At 39.3% G+C, this 12,342-nt stretch overlaps 1 protein-coding gene across 1 annotated transcript in view; it reads right to left on the reverse strand.

Annotated features, from left to right (window-relative positions):
* Window positions 1–912: 912 nt before the first annotated feature.
* Window positions 913–12,342, reverse strand: part of COL12A1 (collagen type XII alpha 1 chain) — a 130,396-nt gene continuing 118,966 nt past the window's right edge. The window contains 7 exon segments of the mRNA XM_073336466.2: window positions 913–1,808; window positions 1,810–1,928; window positions 4,324–4,494; window positions 5,599–5,667; window positions 6,796–6,984; window positions 8,681–8,747; window positions 8,859–8,894. Of these exon segments, the coding sequence (XP_073192567.2) occupies window positions 1,740–1,808; window positions 1,810–1,928; window positions 4,324–4,494; window positions 5,599–5,667; window positions 6,796–6,984; window positions 8,681–8,747; window positions 8,859–8,894 (720 nt within the window). The 3' untranslated portion in view covers window positions 913–1,739.

Below are 12,342 nucleotides of genomic sequence, written 5' to 3' on the forward strand. Positions count from 1 at the left end.
GCCTTTACTGCCCTAATTCTAGTCTATCTCTGCTACTTCACTTGTTTGGATTCAATTTACCATATAACCAAGCTGGCAGTTTACATAGCTGTGTTGTATATTTTGCATTTTAGGGCACTAAAAATTCAATGGGAAAAAAGCTTACTTTTAAAAGCTAAGCCCTTACAAATACAATTTCACTATATTGTTCCCACTAGAGCTCAAGAATTGTCCAGTGGTGAGAGGGTACTAGTCTGGAGACCTGGGTTCAATTCCCTGCTCTGCTACAAACTTCCTGTGTGACCTTGGGCATCTTTCCATTGACTTCCACTAGCACTGAACCAGATGCTACACTGATGGGGGATATAAGTACCTAAAATATGTAGATAGAGCACAAAGAGCGTGTGGCTAAGGGTGGAACAGGAGCCACCACCAGCCACTCTCTGCCTGCCACCTAGTGAGTGCTTTTGAGGCATCCAGCCATTTTCTCACCTCCATTATTCCTCTGCTTCAATCTCCAGTGGCCTCTCTAGCTGCTCACCCATCCACTAGTCTCATGGGCACCAATGAGGTACAGGGGATGGTGCAGCAATTGGACCTTGGAGCCTCATTTTGTTTTTTTCACCACCTGTGCTACACGCTAAGTGATATTGACAGTTATATCAAACCTTACAGGGTGGGAGCCAACTAAATCCAGACCCCCCACCCCCAATCGACCAATGTCACAGCCTCAGGGGCCTGTTTTAACACTAGTAAAATTCCAAATTAATTTGTGGTCACTGTAACATCAGGAGGAGTTAATAAAGAAAATGCAAGGTCTCTGTGTGTTTGTTACATCTCATTCTTGTAACTTACAAGTCTGTATCCTCACAGCCCCATTCAAGAAATGATCATACAAAGTAAATTTTCAGTAGTTTTATTGAAAAATGCCTCCTTTGTTTCAGAAATAAATAATATAAGGCAGTGAAATTCACAATTTGCAGTTAAAATATAAAAGCAGCAATTCTATATCCATAGTCTTGCAAACAATTTCCAACTGCTTTTGATAACTAAGAAACATTATATTCTGAAAAAAAATCCATACTAAATATACAACACAAACATGCAATTCCATCTCTGCAGGATTGACTGCAATTTGGCATAAATGTTAATGTGTCTACAAGGAGATTTAAAGCAGTATAAAACTATATCCAGTTGATACAATGATTTCAGCTACATTACTTAAAGTTTGTGGTTGTTAAAGGAGATGTATAAGAGCAATATATGCCCTGCAAGGTATAACTAAGGATAGAAAAAATTGGCAATGATGTAGAAGGAGTTGGTTTGCTTTTTACTAGACAATGCAGACTTGTGATGTGACTTAGCTGCAAACAGGCATTAAAAAGGAGGAAAACTGCAGAGCTAAAGCAGACAGCCCTTCGAAAATTTGCAGCAGCTCTGGTTTTTGGTGTTTTGTGGGTTTTTTAATTATTATTTAAAGAAAATGCAGCATTGTGATAACTGAATGCACACATTAAGTTCTAAGCAGCCACCTTAAGCAAAAGTATTTTACAAGCATTTCAAGAGCAAGAATGAAATCTACAGTTACATACATTGCTATTCGCACATAAGCATGATACCCCTACAAGATATGAGTGCATTTCTGATCTGAGAAGGGAGCACTGGAGAATATAGGATACACCCACTCTGTATGTATCTGCATATGTGAGCATAGCACAAACAAAAACAAACAACCAAAAACACAAAACAAGACAGATCTTTTATGGTTTTGTTTTTGCTTTTGCTTTTCTTGGTAACGATATTTTCCAGCACATTTGTTCAGGGTAATCCTGGTGAATGCATTTCAACTTCATAGTCCTCATATTCATCCTCTCTCCTTTCTGACTCCATTGGTACTATGTAGGGCTCACTTTCAGGTTGATAGGGTCCACTTTCAGGTACGTATGACTCTGGTTGAAAATAGTTGTCTGATTGAACATTATAGTTATCGCATGTCTTCGAATCCACAAATATAATGAAAGTTAGTTTGGCTATATAATGTTAGTTCAATCTTAATTTCGTATAATAAATATCTAAATTAATAATTCACTGATTTTTTTTTCAGTTTTGTTCATGGAATTTGTGGGGGGGGGCCAGGAGAGGCAGTAAAATCATAAGAAAAATGAGATTTGGTTTTGAAAGGCCTCCTAGGATCCAGCTCTTAAAAACACAAGAAACATTTGTAGAAACAGTCTTACGGTGTTATGCAAGGGCCCAATAAATTGTTAAAAAATAAAAATAGTATTTTACATCTACTTCAACAAATCTAAAAAATACTTGGATTTGATTTAAAAAATAATTAATTAATAGAGCAAATGGATTAAGTAAAAAGAAAACGTTTGACTGGCTTCTAGTAATTTTCTCTGAGGGTGGGAAATAAATGTACACATAACTATCACCAGTGGCAATATGCAGTACATGTCATTTTCTGATTCTGTTCCTCGTAACAAACTGAGTTACAGCTGATGCTGGAGGAACACCAAAGACTACAGCAAAACAGAAGAAAAATAATTATAAAACTTTAGTATTTAGAACTGCAATTACAAAACCCAACAAGATTACATATACAGAAAGGCAGATGCCCTGAATCAGACATGTTGATCACAAGCAACAGACAGGTAGATTTCATACAGAGTCAAAGATGTTATTCTGGCACATAGCAAGCAGCAGCAGGCTTTAATGCAGAAGCTTAATGTAAAGATGTTAACTGATTTTAGTGGACACGATCCCTTACAAATCATTTACAAGCCACAATTAGTTTACTATTTACATAAGTCATTTCTTGTTTATCAGGTTAAATCTGTCTCCCACAATGGTGTTACTTCTGCTGGTTAGTAGTTTTATAAGCCTCTTTCAGTACTGAGGCTTCTGATGATTTGGTGGTGGGGGGGGGTGTTAAAAATAGTTGTTTTTCTACTTTATTACTGAAATGCAACAGGCTTGATAATGAATTGACATCACTGTCCTTATGTCATTCACGAATGTTGTTAGTATTATATGAGGCCAACACGGTTCGATTTTAACCACATCCGTGGTGAAATATCCATACAGACTCATTTCCTACTAAGCACGTGCGCAAACATCTCAGAAACAGGTTTTTCATGTATTCAACCTGCAAGCAGCACTGGAGACTTAGAAAATGTGTTAGCCGGAACCTGAAACAGGTCAAAGATTATGTTAGTTTTTAAAGTCAGACTGCTGTGCAAAAATATATTGTCATCCAACTAAAATACACAATGGTTAAGTCATATGCATATATCTATATATGTATACATAGCTGTTCACTAGGAAGGATTGCATGGCTGCACAATGGGTACAAGTTTAGCTCTTTTTCATTTAAATAGGAATCTTGGGTTAGATCTATGCAAGTACCTGGCTTTTTACACCCAACAGCACTGAGTCTGTATACACATATATATATATTTTTTTTCCATGTATACATGCACAGTATGCTAGTGGCAAACCATAATCAACATCAGTATCACATACACTAATTGTAAAATGCTACAGTGCACACAAATGAATTTGTTAACAATACTATGGGCCTGGACTTTCTTCATGAAAATGGCCCAGCAGAACCCTAGGTATAGAATATATTAGTGTCTTCTCATTAGTCAGAAATTGTTGGCCACTGTCATCCATTATTTGACTCCCTGTGACAGCCTATTGTTTTCAACTGCTTCTCACAGCAGGAGGCTGGCATGACTCAGGGCTAACCAGAGACTTTTGGGGTTTAATTCAGTGGAAACTGTAGGATAGTGGAGTTTTTCAGTTGCTTGCACTGTAACAGAGAACAGTTTTTGTTTGTGGAAAATTTTAATTTCAGGTATTAATTTTGTATAAATAATCCTGATGTTGATCAAAAAACAGACACACAAAAATTGGCAACCAGAGCATTCTTTTTACTTCAAGAGAAACATGGAGTATTCAACCTTGTTCTGAAGAAGATTGGAGGGAAGGAGAGGAGAAGAAGAAGAAGAAAATGGTCATTTAAATCCTAACAGCAAAATAATCATCCACTATCCTTCTATGTATTAAAAACCAGTTAGTTGTATAATTTAATCACCTCCTTCCTGAAGCTAAACACATTTCAAATCAATGTGAGACAAGTTTGCATCGCAATCTGAACAGCTGCTCTCAGAGCTGTCTGTGTTAGAAGGACTGAACTGTTCCAAGATGTAATGTTACAACTAAGCAGTTTCAGTACCATTTGCTCCTGAAATGATTCAGTATCTCCACACAAGTGGGCCTGTCTTGCATAAAGGCTATTTAAAATGACTACAGTTTAAGTTGTCAATAACCTACCTGGGAATCCTTGACCATTGTAAGCGATGCTAGCACACTGGGATGAATCACAATACCCAGGTGGGCCTGGGGGACCTCGAATACCCCCATTTCCAGGACGACCTGGTGGCCCAGGTGGCCCTCGTGAACCTGTAGAACCTGGTGGGCCCGTTCGAGATTCCCCTGGTGGACCTAATTTTAGAATTAAAAGGAAGATAATTTTTTTAAGGAGTCAACCTGTCAGAAACCACTGGCACTCCTGGCGTCTAGACTGTGAACGAGCCTTTGGTAAGAAAACATTGACATTTGGTTTCTACATGGGGTCAGTGAAACAACCAAAGAGAACCAAATTTTGACTCATCATTAGTTGCTTTCCTATGTGTGGGGAATTTAAGGTCTGTATTCACAGAAACTGATTTGGCAAGGTTGGAGCCACGCTAAAGACATCAATGAATTCTCTGGTTTATTTCCACTCTGTGTAAGATATGAAGATCTCAAGGGAAACTACTACATTAGACAAGCACATTGGATTTCAATTAAAACATAGGAGTGCATTAATTCTGCTACCCTGCAACCCTAGATTAGATGAGGTAATGTTTTCTTTGGAAGAGGTTGTATTATGGTTAACAGAAATGTAGAGTTTTAACTGGGGCTAGAATTTGTTGCAAGCTTCTTATGGCTCTTGTAATGAAAAAATCATGTTTAAACTAGTAAATTAAAGGCAGAAACAATGAGAAAGCCTAACGATTTCTGCCAAGACATCAGTAAATGATCTGTGAATGAAATCAAATGACACAAAGAACAAAAGTAACAGAGAAAGGATCATATTCTGTACTAGTAACGCTATGCTTTGCCAGTAAAGGACATCAGAGTAACTACAAACATGATCCAACAATGGCACTAGACATTCCAAAAGTATCAGGTGATATTTTGTTTCTATCAAATTGAAAAAAGTGAGAAAATGTCCATTTCAGTAGGAATCAACCCCTGATTACTGAGTCAATAAAGGTGCAAAATCAGTATTTTCATCAAAAATATTTTCATGTGCAAATGTGCCAGAAGAATAAATTATATGATAAAGCCAACTTTCTACTAGCCATGTCTAAAAAACATTTCTGGTTAAATTTTTCAGCATTTTTAGAATGCTTCATTTTATTACCAATACGTGTCAAAAATTGAGTAACATATGCTTATTTGCTATAAGAGCAATTAAGCAATCTGACTTTCTAGGAAGTTTTGTTCCTTTTTACTTCTACCGTTGTGTAAGCTGATGTAAATTAAAAACAGAAAATTTACCAGGTGGTCCAGGCAAACCTCGTGGTCCTTGTGATCCAATCCCTCTTTCACCTTTCTCTCCTGACAGTCCTAAAGATCCAAAAGGAAATAAAAACCACACACACAAAAAGAAACCATGTCAGAAAACTATATTTTTTTCAAGCTCTCTCATTGATTATAACAAATACTTCAAATATTTTATTGCTTTATAGCTCTGGTCTAGGAAGTCTTAATTTCGATGAGGAAAATATTTTAAGGAAACAAACATCTCAGTTTGAAAGACAAGATTTTTAAATGTAGTGTACAGCGGTAACCTGGTCTGAAGAGACTGAACTAAAACACAAGAACATCTTTGAAGTTCATTCCACACATCTATCAACATGAGTAAAGGCATACAAACTTTATACATTTCTGTTACAACTACACTTTACGCATCCTTTGAAACCTAATGAAATAGTGTAAGTCAATATTATCATATAGCTGGATTCAGAAGTTCATTATTTTCTTTTAAGTGGTAAATATCCATAGTAAAATCTATGTTAGAAAACACAACACTATGTCCACATTCTGAAGTGTAACAGCCAGAACAACTGAGGGCCAGATTCACTGGTTACAGCCTGGCTCCCTTACGCTATTGCAAAACAGCCATAACCAAGGCTTAACCAGCCATTTAAACTGAGTTTACACCTACTTTACATCACCAGAGCAGTTCAAAGCACCTGAAGTGTTCTGGCACATCTAGTCATATATTTCCCATATACCTACTACTCTGCTTCAGCTGCATACAACTGCAGCATCACTAAGCTACGGTTCACCCCACATTCTTGTTAACGAATCTTATTTTCCCCTCATCCAGATGCCAATTCAGAAAAGTAGCCTGTCAAGATGCAGCTAATACCAGAAACAGCTTTGAGAGGAGAATGTTCTCTGTACTAAGATATCTTGATAAAGTTGATAAATTTTCTTGAGATAGCATTTAGACTCTGCAGTGACTGGTGTTCCATAAATACCACATGGACAGAGAAGCACTGTAGATGCAAATCTCTGTAATTTTAGATCTTGTCTTCAGACACTGAATATTCCACTGTACCAATACCTTCAATTGGCTATGGGAAGCTATATGCTTCATGGCCTTTCTGGCTGGCGCAGCTGCATTGCATTCCTCTGCTGACAGCTTTTGAAATATGGTCATACATATGCTCTTTGAGCACTACTCACCTCTTTCACCAGGTGGTCCTTGGTCGCCAGGTGTTCCTGGGAACCCTGGTCTTCCTCCAGGTCCAGGTTCTCCTCTTGCCCCAGCGCTTCCTGGAGGCCCTGGTGGTCCTGGAGGTCCTGGCTGATTGCGGTTTGCATAGTAATCGTTCGGGATTTGATTCAGCATGTGATTGAACCGGTTCATTTGGCCTGTAAAGAGAAAGAAAGGGTTTTTTAATCACTTTTCATTAAAATCACACATGCACACACCCGCCACCCACTGTCCAAATAGTGGAGAATTGGAACATATGCACAGATTAAGATGAATGCAAGATATGATCATGTAGAATACATGGGGAAGGAGGGTGGGGGGAGAGGAGAGATTCTGGCCGCAGATACTCTTAAATAAAAATTCACAGCCACTAAAGGTGACAAGTGAAAACTGAGTTTTGGATTACAACAGCCTTGTTGGTTGAACCCTGGCAAAGAACTCTTTTCTAGTCTGCAAGACAGCAAAGGCTAATTCCAAAAGATTATCTGAAATGCAGTTCTAGCCATCAAAAATAGATATTTTTGGGTACTCTGCATTAAAAGAACAGATATTACAATGACAGGAAACAGAAGATGAAATTCAGCCCCATGCTGAAGGCTTGCACAAGGGTGATGTATCACTTAAGACCCACTTAAGCTCTGAGGATGCATACACCTCTGCTAGCCCTGGTCAGAGGGGAAAATTTCACTCCCAGAGAATGTGTGTGTTGCTCAGGAGAGACAGCTCTGTCCAAGTAAGCGGCAAGAAATTCTGAAGGGGAGATCCAGCTAGTTATTCTTGACTAGAAGTATGGTGACCATGCAATGAGCCCTCAAGAGGAAGGCTCAGTATAGGGAACCTAAAACAGAAGAAGACATCCTAGTAGTTCCATTACAAGTGCAGACTGCTTGGGAACAATTTGATATTTTTGGTTGAACAAAATCAGTATGTCACAATTCTGCATTTATCTTGGGTTACCTCAAAAACAGCAGTATCGGGGTCTAAGCAGCACATGCCCTACTGCATAAAAAATAAGGTATAGGCAAACGTTGTTCTGTCTTCCTTGGGGGCCTTCCTGACAGCAAATGCTGTGCAGTTGTGCTGTGGAAGGGGTAGAGATGATTTGAGGAAGCTGTGTAGGGGGGTTACACTTCCTGTGGAGCACAGAGCTGCACTCTGGGGTTGCTCCCTGTAGGGTGGCATAGGGAGCTTAGAGGATCCTCCACTGCATGAATCCTCCAGTGTTCACTCCTGCCTGGAGGTAGGGGCACATTAGGGCTGCAGAGTGCTATGACAGCTATGGGGCTGAAGTAAAAACCAAAACCATTAAAATATTGTTTCGGGGGCCTGAATTTTGGGACTTACCCAGTGCAATTATTTCTTCCCTTGCATAACACAATTTGTCCTGTGTGCATCGCTTGCCCAGATAGCATGTGCCAATATACTTCAATCCTAATACCTGTAAAGCTCCTTCCATTCCAGCCTTGTGCCTTCCATCTCTCAGAGGTGAGACCTGGTTTATGCCAAAATGTTTGGTGGCTTTATTACATGAACAGTGCTAAAACAGGATCTTGGCTGACTGCACAAAATCATTCCCTTTGTGGTGTGGTGCAAGATCTGAATATGGGTCTCCGGAGGTGACCGATTAGTTCATTAACAAGTTAGCCCTTCGGATTCAGGAACCAATTTTGTGGTGCATTTTCCTTCCATCAGATCAGTGGCACAGAAGATAGCAATGGCAACACTCTGGCTCCTGTTATGCTTTGCAGCCAGGATCCTTTCATCTCAAATTTAAATCATTTCGACTTTTCACAAATGAGCTATTAAATTAGCCATATGGAAAACAGAACTAGGAAAAAGCACGACATTGTTTACCATTTATCAATTGTTCACAGACTTGTCTTGCAACAGCTCGCATCATGTTCTGAGAAGCAATATCTCCCTTAATAATTAAAACAAGTATTATATTAGTACATTGTCTGTGCTTTTAAAAAGCCAGTATTTATTACAATAAAGTAAGTGAGAAATAAACTAATTTTAAGGTAGTACTTACTCTGTCACCTTTTTCTCCTTTCATTCCAGGTGGACCCTAAAACAATTTAATTTCCATTATTATTTAATGCACCTACATATACTGCAGTTGATTATATAGGAACACAGAAACGTAAAGGGATGAAAGAAACTGGAAGGATGAAGAGAGAAAAAGAAAACACTCTGTAAGGGCAGTCTGGTGCATACATACTACAGTGACAGGTGCTTTAGATGGATTTGATAGAGCAACTGCTCAGTAACCCCACCCAGCTGTGTCCTTAGATGCACCTTCAGTCATGTGGTGCCTGCAGTTTGTCATCAGCAAATCAGATAGGTCAGATGTTTCAATGGGAATATTTGTATCCGGTTATTAGCAGATGCAAAACTGTGCCCGAAAAAATAGAGGCCACTTTTTTTTTTAAAAAAGGCTGCCCCGTTGAAAGCTTTCTTGTACTCCAGCTAAATTATGTCCCTGTCTGTTGAAACAGTGTATTATTTCCTCACAAATGCTATCATATCTTTGACATACTGTATTTACTGTTAGGTTTCAGAGTAGCAGCCGTGTTAGTCTGTATTCTCAAAAAGAAAAGGAGTACTTGTGGCACCTTAGAGACTAACCAATTTATTTGAGCATAAGCTTTCGTGAGCTACAGCTCACTTCATCGGATGCATACTGTGGAAAATACAGAAGATGTTTTTATATACACAGACCATGAAAAAAAATGGGTGTTTATCACTACAAAAGGTTTTCTCTCCCCCCACCCCACTCTCCTGCTGGTAATAGTTTATCTAAAGTGATCACTCTCCTTACAATGTGTATGATAATCGAGGTGGGCCATTTCCAGCACAAATCCAGGTTTAAGGCTGTGTTCCCAGCAGGGCACCTCTGAAAACAGGGCCATATGATCTGGTTCAGTATTGTTGCACGTATTACGTTACTCTTTCATTGTAAATAGTAATTTCAGTCTGAAACAATGTCCTGCCTTGTTCATTAACAAACTAAACTGAGACCAAAGACTGCACATCCAGGGAGGGTAGCTATCTCCTCCAAACCCAGCAGTGAGAAACAGAGGCTGTAATCCTGCATTGAGCGATATAGGATTATGGGCAAGAGTTATAGAAGATTGGGAGAGATGGTTTCGAGTGCCTACTCTGTTTCCAATGACATCTCCCTTACTAGATGCTGAATGCTTCTAATCTTACAATATACGACAAATACCTGTTGTAGTGTGAGCTTGAGCTGTCACCATAATTATTTTCATTTGTCAAGAGCTATATTTCTTTCTCTGACAGCATTTTCCCATTTGCATTTGCATTCCACGGCGGTTTGTTTTTGGTGTTGGTGTTGTTTTTACAAGAAGCCAACAAGAATGACTGATCATCCACTTGTAAAAACAAATGTTTGAATTGCCACAATTGCATAAAATACACTCTGGGGCCATTTTTAAAGAACACAATTCAAAAGATATACACATATAATTAATTCTGAAAATTAAATTTTGTGTGTGCATCTCCCATGTAATGTTTTGAGACTTTAGCCTTTTGTTTGCATTCCACTGTTAACAAATAAAAGGGCCAAGAAAGAGCATGACACAGTTTCCTGGGAAAATGTAATTACGACGCTTGGTATGTTGGATTTTGCAGATTTTCACACTAGATAACAATGACCTCACACGGATGTTTATAGCTGGTTTTGGTCCATCTAACATAACTATGGCCACAAGCTAAATGCAGATGCCCATTTCAAATAGGCCAAAAATCAGACACATGATCATTTTAACCATTAGTTTGCTCTCTGAGAAATCTAAAAATCTGTTGCCTTTTAAAGCTCTTTTTTTAATTTATCCACAGAGATCAAAAAGAAAAAAAAGCTTGCTTGACCCATATTTAGTGCAAGAGATGCTTTTGTGTACAGCTCTAGCAATGCACTTTAATCCTAACTGTAACAACCCCCACCAAATTTTAGAGATTTTCAAGAGCACTTTGCTGCCATGGAAGTCAATGGACATTTCATTGGTGACTTCAGTGGGAACAGAATTAGGGCCAGCACTGAGTAGTTTTGAAATTCTCACTCCTACTGTCTCATGAGCAGACTGCAAATTTTGCCAAAACATGCCCAAACAGCAAAGTAGTTCTGAACATAGACCTTCTGCAAATTCCCAAAGATGAAAGACTCGTTCAATAATCTGTTGCTTCACCTAGCTACCATCATAATTAGTTACCTCCTTAGCCCTGATGCCTTTGACAATTTACTATTTTTAAGCAGCCCATTTATCACTATTACAAAAGCAAACGCTGAATGTGGGCAGTAGCTGGGTTTTTTTCATAACATTCTTGTTGTACCCACAAATGACTTCAATGACACACTACAACAAATCATTCCACTGAGGTCACAATAGAGCTGGATACAATTTGAATGCAATAGCAGAGTTTCATAAACTTCCTTTGAGATCATAAGGCCTCAAATTAAGGAGCTGGAATGGCTACTCTGAAATGGCATGTGTGGACATGATTCATAGCCACTGCAGTATATCATCCCTATAATTTGCAAACTAATAATTGCTTAATAATAAGCACACAACGCATATTATCATGGGTTCAAAGATTAAAGTTTACCTAAGAAAACACTGTCACATTAATACTCAAAATTCAAAGCAAACGTTGACATAACAGCTTTGAAGCAAGAAGAGTTTGACTCCCAGTTGTGCAGACAGTGTTAAAGGCCTGCTAGATACAAAACCAACTCTCACATTTCTCTCAAGAATCACATAGGGAAATATTATGGCTTTTTCTACTCCAATACATATAATATGAATAGCTAGGTAAATAGGGTACAATCCACAAAGCAACTTAGGCTCAGTGAGGGAATGACTCTGTAGCCCAATGCCTAGGTCCTAAGGTACCCATGTGGATGTGGTCCAGTCCCCCTGCTCCAGTCACTTTTTTGGTATTTATCCATAGTGGAACAGCTTCAGTGGGAGAGACTGAGGGAGTCTCACATCAGAGTGCCCTACAGTTCAGTGGTTGGAGCATTCTACTGAGAGGTGGGATATCCCTGTTCAAATCCCCTCCCCTACTCTGGAGAGAGGGGGAATTAAACCATTGTCTCCCAGGTCAGTACACTAACCACTGGGTTAAAAGTTATAAGGTAGGCATCTCCTCCTCCTCCAGTGGCTGTTTTGTGTGGAGCAAAGCAGGGGCCTAAGTCATTCCCACAAGAAGCTGCTAAGGCACCTAAGCCACCTCATTCCAGGGTCCCATTCGTGGACTGCAAGAAGACATAGGCATCTCCCTGCAGCCCAGACTTAGGTGCCTACCTCTGAGAGGGGCAGGGCTTAGCCCACACCCCTCTGGTTGGCATCTCCCATTGGCTAGTTTTGGAGGCTCTGCACCTAGTATGCTGGCTTTTGTGGCTCGCAATCTAAGGAGCCTGTCTCTCCCCATTCATTATATAGGGAGCCTAGGGACCTAGCTCGGTTTCGTGGATCACAGTGTTGTCCCTGTGA

The sequence above is a fragment of the Lepidochelys kempii genome, chromosome 3 (genome assembly GCF_965140285.1).
Source record: "Lepidochelys kempii isolate rLepKem1 chromosome 3, rLepKem1.hap1, whole genome shotgun sequence".
NCBI classification, from domain to species: domain Eukaryota; kingdom Metazoa; phylum Chordata; order Testudines; family Cheloniidae; genus Lepidochelys; species Lepidochelys kempii.